A 20,090-nucleotide genomic window follows, 5' to 3' on the forward strand; every position below is an offset into this window, starting at 1 on the left:
GTTATAAGCCAATAAGTATATAAAATTTATTATTATTTTATTATCATTACTATTATCATCATTATTATTATTATCATTATTTTTTAATTTTTTATTTTCATTATAGCAGTTGCCGATCCCCACTTTATACCCAAACACTGAAGTGGAGAAAATTTATGCTTTTCTTTAAATATCATTTTATTTTAATAATGGAAAATAGTGAAAAAATATATATATATACAAGAGCATAATTATTTTATATATTTCGCTAAGGGATACTTTATATATTCCAATCATAATATGTGAATGCATTTACCCATTTTTAAATATCTTGGTTATATAAAAATAAATATTATATTTCATATTTATTTATCACTTTTTTTACAATTTGAAATTTTAACAAATAATAACCCAAAATAAAAATATCATCACATATATAAATATAATATATTTTTTTTTCAAAACAAAAATTATCTACCTTTTAATGCGAAAATTTAAATATAAATAATTAAAGTTCTTAAAATTTTAAGTGCATATATCATATTTTTGTCTTACGAAAAATGTCAACATACCATTATTAATTTACTTATGCAGAATAAATTAAAAAAAAAAAAAATTCGCAAAATTGTGATACTACATTTTTTTTCTTCATTTGAATAATTACATTGCTACAATTATCATTCCCTGGCTTTTACTTTAATTTATATAAAGTCAGGTAAATTATTTGGGATTTTATTTAGAATATTATTAAAATCTAAAATTGTGTGAAAATATAAATCCATCAATTAGTAGCTATCACGCGCAAAGTTTTATTTTATTTTATTTTTTCGCATTATTAATTATTCGCCTTTTTTTAATACCTGCTTCAACTTTATTTCTCAAAAATGTCATGAGATAAGACATTAATATCCAAACTACAAAAAATAAAAATAAAAAATAAAACAAAATGGGAAACCATTATTTTCTTAATGCTTTATTAAAATGAACTTACTTGATAATGAAAAAATTGTTCCTGTGGATGAAAAATTTATTGAACTGGGGATCATAAAAAAAATACTAGGATCTTTAAAAGTGTTCAAAAAAAAAAAATCGGATAAAAGTATGAGAATGTTTTATATCTATATAATTATTTTTATTTATCCATGGATTTATGCTAACCTATTGGATTTATTGTTTTACTAAGCAAATAAAAAACTTGACTAATTGCAGTAGCAATAGGTAATGAGCACAGAAATGAAATGATGTACTTATCAAATGTTCTACAAAAATAGTAAAAATATTTATACACATTTAATAGTCTTGTATATTGTTAACATATATGAATTTTATACACATTGTCTTTTTTTATGTGTCATTACATTGATATCGGGCTTTTCAAATGATTGTTAGAAAATATTTTTGGACAAATTTTAATAATAATTAGTGATATCAAACTTAGAATAATTAAATGGATAAGTTTTAAAACAATGTAATACTTTCCTCTTAGCACTTCAAAATAAAAAAAATATAATTTTTTTTATAATATTCTTCATATGTATGTATATATATATTTTTTTTTTTACAAGCCTAACAATTCATATATATGTGCCCACTAAAACCATAATCGAATATGTTTGCTCCATCTTTACTTATATATGTTACAACATCGTATATTAATTTAGAAATAATCTGAAAAATAAGAATAATATATTTTGTTCAGTTTTATTTTACCCCAACTCATTTATTTCGTTTGACTTTGTATATATCCCATTTATTTTCTAATATGATTTGTTTTATTTTTAATACATACAAAACAAAATATGTAACGGGTATATTTGTACAAGAAATTAATTTCACAGTCAGAAACCCCCAATATAAAAATCAAAACTGAAAAAAAAAAAAAAAAAATTAATGAAATAACAAATAAAAAATAAGAAAAATCCAGCACAAAATAACATCCATGTTTTTACTTTTAACCTGCTACTACTAGTGGTAAGGATGTAACAAACCCAATATTTAAAATTCCGTTAAATAGAAAAAATGAGACCAAAAGTGCAAAATAAGCTATAAAATTGAGGAAATGCACACACGCAATATATTTTAATTCATATATATATATATATATATATGCAATACACAAAATAGCGAAAACATTTGTAAGTATATAATAATCAGAAAATCGCAACATCAAACAATATGCATACCCAATAATGACGATAAAGTTAAATTAGCTTTATTTCTTGAATGACCTATAAATAATGGATTTAATGATATATAATTTTTTATTTTTAATAATTATGTCTAATTTAATAAATAAAATACACACTTTTACTATCTCACCAAAAATTCCTATGTATGAAAAATATGGGAATAGAAATAACGACAACAATGATATGTATACTCTCATAATATTATTTGAAACCTTCAATTCAAAGTTATATACATATAATTAAAAAAAAATATATAATGTTACATTTAATTCAACAATTAGCTAGCTATTAAAATAGGGGGGGGGGTCTTTTGGTGAGTACACATATATATAGCCAAAATACACTTTTATATCGTTTTGATAAATTATATTTGTAAGCATATAACCTGATTAATTGAGTATGCTTTGTCTATTGTTTTGTTCCATATATCTGTAACGCCATTCATTCAAAAAATATATAATAATAATAATAATAATAAAAACAAAAATAAAAATTAAAATTATGCTTAGGAATTTTCATTTACTGCACATTATATATATATTGATTACATGTACCAACGCTCTATACCTACTGATACATGTATTATTTATTAAAATAAATATTCCTTATTTTATTAACAATAAAAAATTTAATAAAACAAAATTATTAAACCTGTTTTGTTTTTTATTTGGGTAAATTTCGCTTCATTGCTATGGACAATCCGGGACAAAAAATTAGCCGATGGGGAAGAAGCTAAAAAAAAAATAATTAAAAGTAAAAATCTATAAAAAAAAAAAAGTAATACAAAATAAAAAGATAATATACATTCTTTTGAAATATTATAACCAAAAAAAAACGTGAAACTTTTGAATTCATCATCCAAATAAACATCCTGTTTTTTAGTCACACAATCAACAAAAGTTTTATTTTTATATATGACAAAAAATAAAAATGTTACTAAATATAATTTCATGTTTTATATTAAAGATTTTTACAAATTGATAAGATTAAAATGGCTTGAATATATATACATATATAAACAACTTTTATACAACATGGGTGTGGTATGTTCATAAAGACCTTTGGATGATTTGTATAATTTGTGTGTGCTTTTTATAAAAATGTAGTACAAGGTTTAAATATTTTATATATTCAATAATGCACATATGTTTTTTTTTTAAAAAAACATCATTTGAATAAGCATACATATTTTATGAAACTAATATCTTTATTATAACAAAATTCAAATTGTCAATATTAGTTCTATATATAAATATGTTCAAATGTACGCACTAAAGTCAAAAATTATGAAAAAATTATCCTATATAGGTTCTTATATTCTTATTTTTATAAAGAAAACGGAAATCATAATGTATGTACATCCATTTTTTATTTAGTATACAAAAATTTTATATTTTTAAAAATATATAAAAGGAAACAGATAGTAAGAAAAAAGTAGAAAAATAAAACGGAATTTCCTGTTTAAATACAAAAAACAATATTTTATCATTAATAGCAAACAAAGAGATATAATATATCTACATATGATTTTCATTTGCTGTGCCTTTTTTTTTTATAGTCACAAACAATCTTCATTCAATTCCTTTTCTATGAGTTTCATTTTTGCAAGTAAATTATAAGTTGAGGTGTTACTAAATGTATTTTTTTTTTTTTTTTCTTCACAAAATTTACATATATCTTTTATATCATTATGAACATGGTCATAAAATTTTGATAAATCTACATCATTAATTTCGATAGCATTTTCAACACCTAATTTGGTCTTTTCAATATGTAATGGACCACCATATCTATCTTGATATATTTCATTTAAATTATCATTACAACTTAAAATTATAGAATTAGTATCAATCATAAAATTTAAAATATATCTTAATTCTGTATATATATTTAATTTTTCACATTCTTCGGATATATCAAGACACATGTTAAATATTTTTGTTGATAAATATATTGGATATGGATACTGATTTTCTTCTACATGTTGACAAAAATATAATAAAAATAAAAGATAAATGCAACCAGCTTGGAAATCAATAATATTTGTTTTAAATTTTTCATAATATTTGTTTTCATTATTACTAGTATTATTATTGTTGTTAATATTGTCTTTATAGTTATCTTTTTTTGGAAAACTTTTTTCGAATATATTTTTCCATGCACACCATAATATTCCCCACACACAAAAATTATTTTCATATCTAGATTTTGACAAAATTAAAGAAAACTTTGTTTCTCTAAATATTGAACTAAATAAGCATAAATACTTTTTTTTTTTTTTTTCTTTTTTTTTTATTTCACTAATTTTATCCATCCATAAATATAATATATATTCTATATCTTCAATATTATATTTGTATCTCCCCGGTAATGCAACAGGAACATAATATTCCCCACATATGTCACCAATTCTTTGAACATATTTTTCGTCATTCACAAAGTTTACTGTATACATTGTTTTTTTATTCCTTTATTACGACTTATAAAATAGTAACATAGTATATAGTTGGCTAGCTATTTTTTTTCTTCTTATTTTCTATAAAAATGTTCTTAATATTTTGAAACTAAAAAATAATTTTAACATATTTTACCGTCGAATTTGTGAAATTCTCAAACTTTATAACCTCTATATTATTTTTTTAAAATTCAAACTTATATAACTTTTCATAAAATTTTCATAGTGTTTCAATAGAATATATTTGTAATCCTTTCAATGAAAAATTACCCCATTTGCTCCCCTTGCTTAATACCTTCCCTTTTATATAACTACATATTTGTATTAAAATTTGTTTTTCCTTCACTTTTTTTTTCTTTTAAATTTAATTCATCTCCGAATATACAATTTTTCCTTATTTTTTAGTACAATAAAAATTTCATACAACTAATTAGCGAAATTTCGTAGTATTCTTCAATTTATAATAAAAAAAAAATAGCTAGTTGTTAAAAAAGTGTTAATAAAAATTCAATTTTTTATTAATATTTTTCTGAATAGTTCATATTTTTATGTTATATTTTTTTTTTATGATTTTTTAATCTGTATTTATTAATTTTATGGTTCATCGTTAGTCTATTACCTCTTAAATTTATATGTTACGCTTCGGAAAAAAAAAATATATCACACTATAATAATTCGATCCTTATTTGGGCATTGTATATGTAATGAATTTTTTTGGTGAAATTAAAAAAACTTTATGAAGGAATAATGGGGTTACAAGAAATAACAATTCAACATATAAATAAAATAAATAAAAAATAGAGAATCCCGAGAAATCAAAGGAACAAAAGAAAGAGAAAAACATATTAAATGGTAGTATGATAGAAAATTAGTATTATATATTACATATGTAGATAAAATAATAAGACTTATCATGAATATGCATATATATACATAATATTTGATGTTAAATGGAATATTAATTAGCCATCTTATGGTTAATAACAAAACCATAAGTATCCTAGCAGCCCCTTATTGTTTTTAATAATATAATTTTGGTCTTTTAATTTTTAAAACTTTATATTGTTTTATATTTGCTAAATAATAAATATTGATCATTCATGCCGATAATGCTTAATTATTTTTCGTTAATAAATATAATATATTTCATTTGTGGATATAGCTATAACAACGAGCTAGATATAATTCGCTGGTAATTTGATAAAATTTATATTTTCTGTATAAATTTTGCAAAATATTTGATTTTTTTTTGAAAAGAATAAATATATATTTATAATTAAATGCATTCATAATTTACCTCATGATTGCATCAAATTTTTCTGAACAATGGACACAAAAATAATCGGTTTGGAACAAGTGTATCCTGATGAATACACGCGAGAAGTCGTTTTAATATCTATGTATTGTTTTGAAATAAAAAAAGATATAGCAAAAGATTGCTTAAATATTGTGAAGAATTACATCAATAGTCAACTTTATAATAATTATAACCATTTAAAACGATGTAAAAAAACAAAAGATCATGTAGAAATACTTCTTGGTCTTTCTAAAGACCTTCCTGAAAATATATTAAAGGAATTAAAAAAAGTAAATAACGGAGAAGATATTAAAATAAAAAAAATAAATGTATCAAAATATGAACCATTAAATAAAAAACAATATTCAGAATGGTCATCATATTGGCCCACCTATTATAGACGACCTACAGATGAATCATCAAATAATTTAACTAAACAACAAATAGAAAATCATATAAAATTTTTAAATATTTCAATAAATATAGGTAATAAATTTGGAACATGCCAAAGTGGTTGTGTGCTAACATTTAATGATAAAATTATTGCATGTTCAGGTGATAACATAAAAAATCATCCATTGCACCATTCGGTTATGCTAGCTATAGAAGATGTAGCATTTAAGTTACGGAATATATGGAGATTTAAAAAAAATAAAAAAATGAAAAATTGTGAAAATAATGATGATGAGAATAATATTGTATCCAATTTAAATTTCAATCAAGTGCCTTCACATAAAAATTATAACTATCCCGACAATTTATTTGATAAAAAAAAAAAAAAAAATACTCACCAAAATTCTGATAATAATGAAATTTCTTCATTAAATATAGATAGAACAAAAACAAAAGAGGAAAATAATAGTACAGATGATAAAAAAATGGATGAAAATGTGTTGGAAAATTGTATAAATAGTAATATTGTAATAAGTTCAGATCAATATCTTTGTACAAATTATTATGCATATTTAACCCATGAGCCTTGTTTTATGTGTGCAATGGCTATGGTACATTCACGAGTTAAATGTGTTATATTTGACAAAGTTAATAAACAAAATGGAGCTTTATTTAGTAGGGAAAAATTACATTGTTTAAAGAATCTTAATCACCATTTTAAAGTATATAAAACGGTTAGGGAAAAATGTTAATATATTTCTTTAAAAATTATTTCAAAAAAAATTAACAATTTAAAGTAATCATACATACCCATTCATTATATATATGTATATAGAACTTAGTCTACACCTACGGTTTAAACACTTTTTTTTTTTTACTTGCCTCAATAATTATATTCACATTTTATTACAAATTTTATTTTAATAAAATTGTAATCATAATTATTAATATCTCTTTTTTTTCCTTTCATGAGTATACACATTTTTTTTTTAATTTATCTTTTTAATATATATGAATATTGAATGTACAATATTTGTTTCGATGATTCTTTTTTATAACACCATAGTTGATTTATTAAATATATATTTTTTTAAATAGTATAATAACAGAAATAATAATATTTACTAAAAATTATTTAAAAAATTATTTATTCATTTTATATTTTTATCCATTTTTTTTTACTATTATCACTATATGTATTTTCTTTCCAACTGAGCAATATCTAGTTTCTCCAAAATAATTTGATTAACATTCAAATTTTAATGAAAAAAATAGTCACACCATAAAATTGTGAAAAAGTTTGAACTTATGAGAATGCATATATTTATAATACATTTAGCAATTTTGTAAAATCTCCATTTTTATAACTTTACACAAATACAATATATCTAATATGAATTCAAGAAACATAATATTTTACTATCCTACATAATATTCATGATTTAAACCCAAAATGAGGTATAGGCTTTTTCCCCCTTTAACATTTTTAAGTTATTTGAAAAAAATGCATGTGTACTATTCCCCAGCACGAATTGAGAAAGCGGATGTTGCCAGGTAATTTATATATTTCTTTAAAATTATAAAAAAAATAAAAATATAATAAATAATCCTAATAAATAGGAAAGAAAATACAATGATTCATAATATTCCCTTCCTTATAGTTCTATATCTATATATATTGTTTGTGCATAAAATATAATAAATTTCATTTTAGTAATACCCATACATATTTTATCATAAAAAATTTATATATAAATTTAATAATTTTTAGAAGGTTAATTATATTTGCTTCATCTCAAAAAATTAAGCAGAAATATCCTTTGTTAACTGTTACATGGGAGTTACTAGCGTATGTATTATATTTGCACATATTTATTTTCGATTTACACACACATGTATATATATTTAACCTTCAAATATTTAAATTAACTTAAGATATTTTTTTTTACACCTTTTTCATTACAATATATAATAAAGTTATGATAATCCGCCTATGATTGAAGTAGAATATTTGAATGGGGAGAAAGAAAAGTTTGTTCAAAAAAAAAAAAAATTATTTTACCAACATAAATAAATTTACATTATTTATATTTAATATTATTTTGTCTTTTAATTTTTTTCATATAATATATTTGTTCCTATTTCTCTTAACCCCAAAGAATAAATATAGAATATTTCAGTGATCGCCAAAAAAAGGAAATAATTGACAAATGGAAATATACAGGTAAAAAAAAATATTTTTTTACTCATTTTTTACCCACTGTTTACCCATTTTTATTGCTTTTATTTTATTTGTTCATTTTTTTGTTTCCCTAAAGCATCACTGGAAGCCTTCCCTGAAGTTCTAGCACCTACCATTGAAAAACCTCAAAATTCTTTTTAGTTTTTTTTTAATTTATTTTAACTTTTTACAACCTTATATGAATACTCATCATTCCATAACTCACATATTAGTAAATATTTTTTTTTTTTAATGTTTACCCTAATTTTAAAATAATCAGTATATTTTTTATGTAAACTATTTAAAATTATAAAATAGAAAGTTAAAACATTTTTTATAGCGTCATTTATAATTGTTATTTATTATCGTTGCACATATATAGCAATATTTAAATTTCTTGGAACATAAAAAAAATAGAAATTATACACATTTGCACTTTTCTCTTTTTTATTATTTAAAAAAAATTATTTTAACGATGTTATAAATCAAAACAACTAATTTTTTTTATTACACTTATTATAAATTTTTTTTTTTTTGGAAAATTAAGACGTAACAATTATTTGTGTAAAAAAAAATTATCCGAAAACTCTTATTTTTCTCTATATAGATCAAAAAAAAAAAAAAAAGGATAAAAAGAAAAAATGAATATAGTTGTTCTTACATTTATAATATTTACAAAATAAATTATGCTTGTAAAAATAAAATGTACAACGGATAATTTTATTGTCTATGAGGAACTAACAAATAATAAATTATAAAGTATTGTAACATAAGTGATGGGGAAATGTGTATAAGTTGCCAAAAATTTATTTTATTTTAATTTTTTTGAGTATAAAATGGATGTAAAACACTACTTGTTCGTAATAATCGGTAATTGGATAATTCTATAAAAATAAAAATAAAAGCAAAAACAATAATATACAGAATAGCTATATATATATATATATGATTCCTTTTTTATGCAGTTTATTTTGCATTATTATTCAGTGGCTGCAATGGTGTAAATATTAACCGAGGAAATTATGTTTATAGTAACACAAAATTTAATTTAACAGAAATATGCACACTTATGTATATATATATATATATATTTTTTTTTTTTTTTTTCTTTTTTAAACATACATACATGAGAGGAGCTAACACGCCGAAAGGGATGCTATCTATGGTAAGAGCATTCATAAATTAAGTTTTTTATCTGTCTGGCTTATTAAAATAAATGATTGAATTTTTTTTCATAACATGCTCATTGAATATACATATATCTATAATCGGAAAACAAATATATTAGTTTTCTATTTTATTTTTACTATTTTTATTTTTTTTTTTACACCAGATTTCGATTAACTTGGATACAGGAATTCAATCATGCCCTTGTCGTATATATGTAAGTATTTAAAAAAAAATATATATATTTAAGTAATGGACATATGCTATATTTTTTATTCTTTTTCTTTTAAATATTTTTTTTTTAGAATTATTGTTTTAGTATGTTTGCTTATAAATCATTTGTTTTTTTTCTAGCAATTTTTGGTGTTGTATTAATTATATCAACAATGATTGCCGTTCAGCGAGTTACAAAAATCCCAGTAAAACGCCCAACAAAAAAATAAAATATAATAAAATAAAAATAGGAAATATATAAAATTGTATATTATGCTACTACATTAGTGAATTATACATTTTTAATAAATTTATAGTCTATTGTGTATTTATTTGTTTATAATTTTATTTGTAAATTTTTTTTAATATATTATTTTCCCATACAATGTCTTTGTATAAATATTAACGAATTGTTAACTTGTGTATATTATACACGTATATGCGCATATTATTATGTGTTTGTATGGATAATTTACTGTTTTTTTTTTTTTTTCATGAAAAATTATAAATCGTAAATAACTTTTACTAAAATAAAAAAAGTCTCAAATTTTAAGGACATATTTTTATAATAAATTTTAAAAACCTAATTATATGAATTTACTAAAAAAAATAAATACCACATATAAGCATCCTTAAATATACATAACAATTAATTTATTATATGTACACTTATTTTCACATTTACACGTTTATTTTCTTTTAAGATATGTATGAAGGAATAAATGCTTTTTTTTTTTTACCAACTAATGAAATAACATTTTCTGTTGTGTAATTCTTACCTTTCAAAAAATAACACCCACTTTGCATTTATTTTGTATATATATTTTTTCTTATTTGATGATTTTATAATTTTCCATAATTGCTAATCTGTTCAATACTAATTGAATCCCTATTAAAAAGAGGTACACAAATAAGCGTGTCTCAAATTATTTCTTTACTAGAAAACATATTATTGTATATACTCTCAATTTTATATTGAAGTGCAGAGTGCGAACAGTATAAACAAAAAAACTTCGAGTCACTTATAATTTAGTGCATCATTATTTTTCTACATTTTCTATATTTAGCTAATTTACCAGATACTAGTATCAATGCCCACAGTGTACACGTCTGATGAAGAAAATGCTAAGGATCTGGAAAATGAGAAAAAAAAAAAAAAAAAAAAAAAAAAAAAAAATTTATATTCAGTGATAAACGAATTGAATTATTCCAATGGAGAGGAGAATACAGACAATTTAGAGATCAATTTAAAAAGTGAAAAAAAAAAAAAAAAAAAAAATATTATTCATATTAATCAAGATGAAGTAAATAACAAAACTAGTATAGACCCATCAAAAAATATACAAACAGAATTTGAAAATATAAATGAAACCATTGATAATTCAATATTAAGAAATGACATTGAGTATGAACTTTCAAACCAGAACTCACAAAATGAGCTAAACTTCCAAAGTACTATAATTAACACAAATAATAATTCATCAAATATATTTTTAAAAGTATTTGATAAAATTAAAAAAAAAATTATCGATGATAAGGGCCAACCTATACCTAGTTATATTATAAATGATCAAGATGTGTGTGAATTGAATGCATTAAGAAATTCAGTTTCACAAACTTTTGATAGTAATACTGGAAATAATGTAAACGTTCTTGACAATTCGCATATTCTTAATGGTACAAATGATACATTAGCTTTTCCTATTCAATTAACTGAAATTAGTCAAAGCCCTAACAATGTTATTTCTGAACTCTCTCAGGAAATTGAAATGGTATGTTTGCAGGGACTTAATCCTAATGATGTTATGAATAATAACATTTTTGCTAACAATCAAAATGAACAAATTAACATTATATTAGAAAATCTAAATAATTCAGAACAATTCGAATTTAGTGCACCTATAAATAATCTCGACCCTTCAAACAGCCAAAACAACCCAAATCAAGGTAGTGAGTATAATTTGTTCCCAATAAAAATATATAATGAATTTTTAAATAAATCAAAAATATATATTAATACAATAAAAGAAAAAATTATAAAGTATTGGCAAAAGAAAGTAGAAGAAGCAAACCAACAATTAACAACACAAAATCAAGTATCTGTACAAACACAAAATGAAAATAATATAGAAGATGAATATGATGACCCAAGTACAATACAAGTATTATTATTGTTAGGGTTAATTTGTAAATTTCCAATCTTATGGTTTATAGGTTCATTAATTTTATGTGTTACACCATCAAATCATACTAAAACAAAAAGATGGGGTATAATTAGTTTTTTTTTTTCTTTAGCAACTATTATTTATTATATTACTACTACAAATTTTAATTCATATCAACCTGGATTTTCCACAATTATTGAACAAAAAAAAGAACAAGAAAATATTTATAAACCAGGGATTATAAAATTTACTACAGATCCATTTAATGATATAACTAATGTAACCATCTCAAATTTTATACTTTTAAATAAATATTCTAAGTATAATTGGATAGATAGTAGTAATAATAAGTTACTCCATTTTATGGATAATCATTTTTTAGATTGGCCCTTCATTTTCGAGACAAAACCAACTTCTAACATTATTTTGTAAGTTTTTATTATGATTTGCTCACTTTTGTGAATACATCCCACTTTTCTTAAATTGCCTGAATACATATACTAACATTCTTTTCCATTTCTTAATATAAATAAATTACAGAAGTAGCAATATATACATTTTTTTAAATCGTATCCAAATAACAATTATCTTTGGAAAGGGAAACATATATTCCAATAAAAATATTGAAATAATAAAAACGGATGTTAATGCTTTGCCAGATATTCAGGATAGCATACATTTTATAAAATTCGATAATATCACATTTACGAATGAAAAGTATATACATACAAACATATAATTTTAAAAATGTGTTTTTTAAACTTCATTCTAAGTAATTTGCCATATATAGATGGGTCATTCTTTTATTTTGATACATTTTTTTTATTTTTTTTTTAGAATACCAAAAGACTTTTTTGGGGCTGGGCTTCGGTGTGAGCTACATGATAAAACAAATAAAATGAAAATAAGTGAAAAGAGTCCCCAAGAAAAATGGTATATTTTTTGGAAACAATATGATAATATACATAATAAAAAATTAAACAATTTGATATATAACTTGTTTATTCCAGTTGGTGAAATATTTTTTTTTAAAACCGAACACAAGTGTAGACTTGCATATATATTTCCAGAAAATATTAATTTGAATAACCCAGAAATTCCAAATAATTTTGTTGAAATAGAAAAAATTATGATAAAAGTTAATTGAAATAGGAAAAATTATATATTATTTGCATTAGATGGATTGTTTTGTTTTGTTGCTATCTGCATTTATTTGTTTTTTTTTATATAAAAAGGAAAAAAAAAAAAATGTTTTAATTTATTTAACGCATTTGTTTTCATACAAAAAATAAGTTTTTCATGATCATTTTTTCTTTACTCATTTCATTATTCAATTTTATTTATTTTTTTGTATCATATATTTTTTTTTAAACAATATTTTCCCATGACAATTACAATTTTAAATATATCCAAATGAAAAAGAAAATAAGACTCCTTTTTGTTATTAATTGAAAATGCTATTAACAGGCGCGCAAAAAGTGAAAAAAATAAATATACAAAATAAACAAATGGAAAGTGAGCAATCAAATTATTTTATCCGTCTAATTGTTCGAATTCAAAATTTTCGTAATGTAACATCTCAGTTTCATATTTATAAACGTTACACGATTGAAATCATTGACTGTGCTAATCAATTTTTTATGTTGTTTTTTCTTTGTTTTCCCCTTCTAATATGTTTTTATTTTTTTTTTTAAAAGTATGAATAAAATGTGCAATAGATTCATCAAGCTTTGTAACAAATTTTTGAAGTTCTTCTTTTTCAATCCCAATTACACATGAAAATGCAATATAAGAATATGGATAATTACTACAACTCGATCCAAAATCATGAAATATTTTATTTCCTATAACTATTTTATTTTTTTCATTCAATTTATAATATTTTTTTTTTAAATTTTTAAAGTCAATTAATTTGTTTATTCCAATTAGTTCTCCATCCATTTTTAAAACATCATCATTGGGAATGTTTCCTTGGATATTTTCTTCATCAAAATCTGAAACATCGCTCATATTGTCACTTTTTGTGTAATTGTTCAAGTTTATTTCTTTGTTTTTTCTATTTTGTCTATTTTCGATTTCTTGTTCCTCAATTTGTTTCAAAATATTATGTCTAATAAGAATAGGAGAGCATATAACACGATGCCCAGTAACATTTCGATAAAATAGAAAAGAGCCAAGCATATTTATAATTTTAGGGTTTGTATTTCCACAATATTTATATAAATTATTAAGATTAATAGCAATAGAAATTTTATTTTTACTTGTTTTTATTAATTTTAAATTATATTTTGAGCATATCTTTTGAATTTTATCACTTATCCAATTAAAATTTTTCACTCTTTCTTCTCTTAATTTCATTATTTTATTTTTACCTAATTCTAGTAAAGTAATAAATAAATCTAAATATACATTAACTGGCGTTCTTCCTGGGTATGTTTTTTTTAATTCTGCCATAATTTTGTGGTTCGAACTAAATACAATACCTCCATTAATTGGTAAAAGGAAATTTTTATCGCAACTTTGAACAACAAAATCTATTTTTCCATTTAAATCATAACACTTTTGAATTTCTTTACAAATATATGTACATTGCAAACCAAATCCATTATTAATAATATGTGGTATATCATATTGCTTACACAATTGTGAAATTTTTAAAATATTATCTGAATTTCGAGGTGCATAACTAGATGTTACTGTTATAATACAACATATTTTTTCATTTAATTTTTTCATTAAACTTTCTATTGTTTTTTCATCTGTATTTAATTCATCATTATTAAATATCATATCTACTACAATGTATTTTAGATCACAAAAATCTAAACATTTATAGCAAGTTTTATGATCTATTCTAGATATTATAACATATTCACTATTTTTTCTCACTTTTTTTAAATACAATAAACATGTACTTATACACATACCCGTTGCATATGGCAATATATATACATCTTCACATTTTTTTATTCCAAAGCTTTTTATTAAATATTTTAACATATTCGTTGTTATTTTACACAATAAGCTGTTCCCTGTGCTTTTGGGCTGCACATCGTCCAAGTTTCCTGATCTGAGTGTTTAAAATAGAAGTAGCGTTATCTGAACATACATTTACTGACTTTTCAAAGAAGTCATAATATATAACATGCTTCAAAACGAACAAGCAATTGTTGATAAAGTTAATTACCTCCCTATACCATGGCCAAATCCAAAATATTTATTTCGAACAATAGAACTATAAATACGACTTTCTCTTTCCCCTATTTTTATATTCTTTTCACTATTGCACCTATTAAAAATAATTTATTTATGAACATATGAAATAATTTTTCCTATTTTTTCTTTTTGATAATTTTTCCTATTTTTTCTTTTCCTATTTTTGTGTTACAAATTTTGCAAGGATATCTGATACAAAATGCTCATAATGGTTACTTCATTCAGCTCTTCATTTGGTATTATTCCATGATTTAACAAACTTCAAAAAAAATAGTTTAATATATTTACTTTTGTTTATCTATTCTAATATATAATTCTCTTTAAAATAATTTTTATTTTCCTTTGTTCAATTTTCTTACTTTTTGATCAAACCATTCTTTTGATTCATTATCTGCATAAAAAAAAAATTAAGAAAAAATGAAAAGACAAAAGGAAGTTTCATTACCAATATATTTAACTGTTCTGATTTATAAAACAAGTTTAAGATTGAAAAAGAAATATTTTATATGCAACATTTTTTACCTGACTTGTTAATAAAGAATACTTATTTTTATTCCCACCATTCCCAAAGGGTTTATCATCAAAGGGCTCATTTCCTTTGCAACTTTGCAACATTATCTTTTAAGAAATTCGAACAAAACTGATAAATCTATTTTATTTTCAATAACATGGAAAATAACCATAAATATATTATGCATATATAATTATTAATTATATATTTTTTTTGCTTTTCACACTATGGTTATTCCCACAAAATCCTAAACACCTTTCATATCAAATTTTTAATAAAAAAATTCAAAAATATTAAGAATGGAAAATTTAAGCAACTTTGTTATTTAATATACATCTAAATTGCTAGCTATAAAGTTTGCAATTTAAAAAAAAAAAAATATATATATACATTGATGTAGATATAAATTAAAACTATACCATGAATTAAACCCGATTGAAATTGAAAAAAATATGTAAATCAGTAAATGTATAATTGTACTTATCTAAAGGGTCTATATAATATATGAATCATTTTCCATATTCATATATAAAACCAAATAATATATCATAAACAACAATTAAAAATAATACTTATATATAGATGTTCTTATGAGTATATGTACCACATCGAATCTTCCCTATGTAAGCGTACCATAGTGAAATAAGAAAAAATGAGAAAAAATTACAAAAAAATGAGAAAGTGCTTAAATTAAAAACAACACCCTTAAACATAAATATATACAATTGTATGTCCATGCATACAGGAATCGAACGAAAAGAAACGGATTATTCAAAATTAAAAAAACATAAAGATATCATCAATTATGACAAAAAATTAAAAAAATTTGTAAAAAATTAACACAAACCCTTATAATAGTTATATTCTTGAAATTGAAAAAATAATCTATAGTAAATATACCACTGCTACAATTCTTCTACTATATTAAAAAGCAAATGCCCATTTGCTCCAATTCATTGCCCATACAATTCCATGTTTTTTTTTTCACCATATATTATCATAAATTTTTTATTGAATTTCGATCCTTGAAATTAATTGGAAATACTGGAGGTACAGACACATTGTAACTCCACATTTTAGGTGAATTATTTGGTCCATTCATAAAATAAGAAAAAAGTTCATGTTCTGCTATTAACTTTTGACATGTCGGTTCGGGTAAAAATTTTAATGATTTAAATATACAAGAAGAATATTGATTTAATTGGGATATAAAAAAACAAGCATTTCGTTCATCATTCCCATCCCCTACTGAATAAATAAAACATATAAATGATGTATTATATAAATATGGTGATAACAATTCGTTAATTATTTGATGAAATATAACTTTTTTCCAATCTTTTGAATCGACAAATGTGTTAACTAATGTATCTCGGGCAGATACTATTCTAATATTGTTATGTACAATAAATGACCAAACTAATGGAATATAATTTTTAGCTGAATTTATTAACCATTCTAGACTCGCATTTGTTACAATAACTAATTTTCCTTGTGTTAAACATAATCTTAATGTATTTATAACAACATTACTTAATTTATTAAATAATTGACGAATATGTTTTGGAATTACATCAAATAAACCTAGTTTCATTTTTACTGTTATCCAACTTGTTGGTAATATTGTATCATCATAATCAAAAACAATTAATTTTTTATAAATATATTGTTTACTTTTTATTAATTTATTTTCTTTCATATTTTTATTTTCAATATATTTATTCTCGTTTCTTAATTTATAATTTATTATATCATTATTCATATTATATATTTCATTTTTATTACTTTTATTATTCAAGAAATTCCAATTATTTATGCTGATACGGTTGTCTTCGCTACTTTTATCTACTTTCTTTTCCAAACGGGTTTTATCAATTTTGCTGCTCAAACTCGTTTTATTATTTGCAACATTTTCATTATTATCGTTACGTTTTCTAAAAAATTCAATCGTTTTGGTATGGTTGCTCATTTTATTTATTTTTACGAGATTAGTGTAATTATTCACATTATGATAAGATAATAAATCATATTCATTTTTATTTTGCACTTTATTTAGTTCATCTATATCAGTTTCTTTTCCCTGGATATTATAATTGCTCTTTTTGCCAAAAGGGTAAAAACTTTTTATTTTTTTCATTTTTTTCACTTTTATTTTCACCCGATTTGTTCTATATCGTTGTGTAGCTATTTAGGTTATATGCATATATCTACATGTGATAAAATGAATTAAATATATTTCAACAAATTTATACACTAATGAATATATCTTGTAATTTGTCTATCTTTATTTTCTATTTTTCTTGCTTTATTGTATTTGAATTATTTTTATTTCTACACAATAAAATGCATATATATTACCCATAAATTGATTATAAAACAGCAAATACTATAAAAAATGATAAATTTGCACTTTTTTTTTTTTTTTCAAACTTTTATGTTTGATTTTATAAAAAGTCTAATATATGTTTTATTCTTATTATATTATATTTTTTTAATTTGGAAAAAACATATGTCAACCAAACATATTTATGAACATACTTTATTTGATTTAGCAAAAAATATATAAAAATTGAACTAACATTGAAAAAAATATAATTCTAAAATGTTTAAGAGGTAAAATGGGGGCAAACAAAAGACAACAGCTAAAACAAATATTTTCATGTAATTAACCAAATTGGAAAATGGGAAAATTTTTTAAATTATTAAAGAAAAAATAATATAAAAAACAAAAAATGAATAATATGAAATAAAAAATATATGATAGTAAAATTATCAAATGATAAAATAACGAAAAAGTTTAAATAAATTCATTTGGACATTTTAAAAGATTTTAAATTGGGCAAATTGCAAATTGTGTAGATAATATAATTTGATTTATAAAAGATAAAATATATTCAGTAATTTGTGAACAGGTATATAGTGACTAATATTAAAAAAATATATAATAACACAATGTATACAAATATTTTAAATTTCAATACAATATATATGCAGCATTATACAACTAATACATCTAATAAATTTACTAGCTATTTACAACTTTTTGAACATTATATATTTTTTACATATAAATTTGTATTATTAAAAATGGTAACAAAAATTTTATAAATACCTTATTTTATTAATTTCGTAATTTCCCAAAATAAATTAAGAAAAAAAAATGAAAAATTAGCACATTAAATAATTATTAAAAAAAATATTACTACTATCGCTATTTAAACTATTTATTATTGTTTTACAATTTTTACGATTTTTATTATTTTAAAGTTTTATTAATCGCCAAATATATGAACAAGTCAGAACAATGCTATATAAACAATGCAAAAAAAAAAAAATACAAGCTATTTACTGCTGTATTGAATTTTTTTTATTAATTTTATAGCTAACTGTCCAAATAAGCATGCACGTATGCATAAATTTACAAGAGTACATTAAAATAATTTTTTATAATTAATTTAAAAAAAACGTGATTGTCACACATATCTTCTCAATAGATGAAAAAGACAAAAAAAGGAATATAGAGAAATACTTAGGATTTTGATATTAGCCTAAAAAGTAGTTTAATGATATATTCATGTGTTTAGTTCATATATACATTTATCAGTGTCCATGTTGTATATGTTTTATTATAAATTTTGGTGTATATTTATACATGTATACTACATTTGTGAAAATAATGAAAGTGTAAACAGATTATTCCAAACTGATTAAAATATATAGATTTAAAAAAAATTATTCCTGTGTTCGTGTATTTAAATTAACATCGAACTTATTTAAATATACCAATTTATTTGTATTACTACAAATGATAAATGAAATAAATCCTAAATTTTAGAATTATCGTATAATAATACTACTTTTATTCTCTCCTTGAATAATTTGTAAACTAGCTATTTTGTACATGCGTTTTTTTAATATTAATTTTCTCGGAAATTTTATGAACGTGTTAATAAAAAATAAAAAATACCAATAATAAATGGATATAACTTGAACTCATGACGATTACAAATGGCTTGATAGTTTACTGACATATGTTTAAGGTATGCAATTTTTTCAAAGTTACATCAAACATTTTAGAAAAACAAATATATACTTAAAAATATAAATATAATCCACGACCCAGGAAGGTAAAAACTTTTGGGCAATTTTTTTAATGGGCCCCCCTAACTAAGATTATTTCCATTGCGTATTTTTCTCTTAATATAATTATGTAATATTGAGATGCATCGCTATATTTTTTTTATATAAGCTAAAAAAATAAGATTAACAAATTTATGGTAAACT

At 21.7% G+C, this 20,090-nt stretch overlaps 8 protein-coding genes across 8 annotated transcripts; 4 read left to right on the forward strand and 4 right to left on the reverse strand.

The window, feature by feature from the left end:
- Positions 1-680: 680 nt before the first annotated feature.
- Positions 681-3,120, reverse strand: PBANKA_0603300 (sexual stage-specific protein G37; the record flags this gene model as incomplete). Its single annotated transcript, XM_034568555.1, has 13 exons — positions 681-733; positions 840-893; positions 971-1,042; positions 1,138-1,238; positions 1,338-1,467; positions 1,551-1,647; positions 1,769-1,845; positions 1,936-2,022; positions 2,163-2,207; positions 2,299-2,380; positions 2,554-2,597; positions 2,820-2,900; positions 2,994-3,120. The coding sequence occupies 13 exons, from the start codon at positions 3,118-3,120 to the stop codon at positions 681-683; spliced, it is 1,050 nt and encodes a 349-aa protein (XP_034420533.1).
- Positions 3,121-3,726: 606 nt separating this feature from the next.
- PBANKA_0603400 (conserved protein, unknown function) lies at positions 3,727-4,623 on the reverse strand (the record flags this gene model as incomplete). Its single annotated transcript, XM_034568556.1, has 1 exon — positions 3,727-4,623. One exon carries the CDS (start codon positions 4,621-4,623, stop codon positions 3,727-3,729), a length of 897 nt encoding a protein of 298 aa, XP_034420534.1.
- Positions 4,624-5,949: 1,326 nt separating this feature from the next.
- PBANKA_0603500 (cytidine deaminase, putative) lies at positions 5,950-7,065 on the forward strand (the record flags this gene model as incomplete). The annotated part of the gene is made up of 1 exon (XM_034568557.1): positions 5,950-7,065. The coding sequence occupies one exon, from the start codon at positions 5,950-5,952 to the stop codon at positions 7,063-7,065; it is 1,116 nt and encodes a 371-aa protein (XP_034420535.1).
- Positions 7,066-7,766: 701 nt separating this feature from the next.
- PBANKA_0603600 (conserved protein, unknown function) lies at positions 7,767-8,696 on the forward strand (the record flags this gene model as incomplete). Its single annotated transcript, XM_034568558.1, has 5 exons — positions 7,767-7,867; positions 8,085-8,162; positions 8,291-8,344; positions 8,473-8,537; positions 8,632-8,696. The coding sequence occupies 5 exons, from the start codon at positions 7,767-7,769 to the stop codon at positions 8,694-8,696; spliced, it is 363 nt and encodes a 120-aa protein (XP_034420536.1).
- Positions 8,697-9,370: 674 nt separating this feature from the next.
- Positions 9,371-10,144, forward strand: PBANKA_0603650 (conserved Plasmodium protein, unknown function; the record flags this gene model as incomplete). The annotated part of the gene is made up of 5 exons (XM_034568559.1): positions 9,371-9,404; positions 9,500-9,565; positions 9,668-9,699; positions 9,868-9,918; positions 10,007-10,144. The coding sequence occupies 5 exons, from the start codon at positions 9,371-9,373 to the stop codon at positions 10,142-10,144; spliced, it is 321 nt and encodes a 106-aa protein (XP_034420537.1).
- An 861-nt stretch (positions 10,145-11,005) lies between these two features.
- PBANKA_0603700 (conserved protein, unknown function) lies at positions 11,006-13,226 on the forward strand (the record flags this gene model as incomplete). Its single annotated transcript, XM_034568561.1, has 3 exons — positions 11,006-12,507; positions 12,620-12,796; positions 12,917-13,226. The coding sequence occupies 3 exons, from the start codon at positions 11,006-11,008 to the stop codon at positions 13,224-13,226; spliced, it is 1,989 nt and encodes a 662-aa protein (XP_034420538.1).
- Positions 13,227-13,717: 491 nt separating this feature from the next.
- Positions 13,718-15,910, reverse strand: PBANKA_0603800 (O-phosphoseryl-tRNA(Sec) selenium transferase, putative; the record flags this gene model as incomplete). Its single annotated transcript, XM_034568562.1, has 5 exons — positions 13,718-15,149; positions 15,267-15,368; positions 15,468-15,554; positions 15,655-15,686; positions 15,818-15,910. The coding sequence occupies 5 exons, from the start codon at positions 15,908-15,910 to the stop codon at positions 13,718-13,720; spliced, it is 1,746 nt and encodes a 581-aa protein (XP_034420539.1).
- An 893-nt stretch (positions 15,911-16,803) lies between these two features.
- On the reverse strand, positions 16,804-17,943 carry PBANKA_0603900 (HAD domain ookinete protein; the record flags this gene model as incomplete). Its single annotated transcript, XM_034568563.1, has 1 exon — positions 16,804-17,943. One exon carries the CDS (start codon positions 17,941-17,943, stop codon positions 16,804-16,806), a length of 1,140 nt encoding a protein of 379 aa, XP_034420540.1.
- Positions 17,944-20,090: the final 2,147 nt, after the last annotated feature.

This window comes from Plasmodium berghei (genome assembly GCF_900002375.2).
Source record: "Plasmodium berghei ANKA genome assembly, chromosome: 6".
Taxonomy (NCBI): domain Eukaryota; phylum Apicomplexa; class Aconoidasida; order Haemosporida; family Plasmodiidae; genus Plasmodium; species Plasmodium berghei.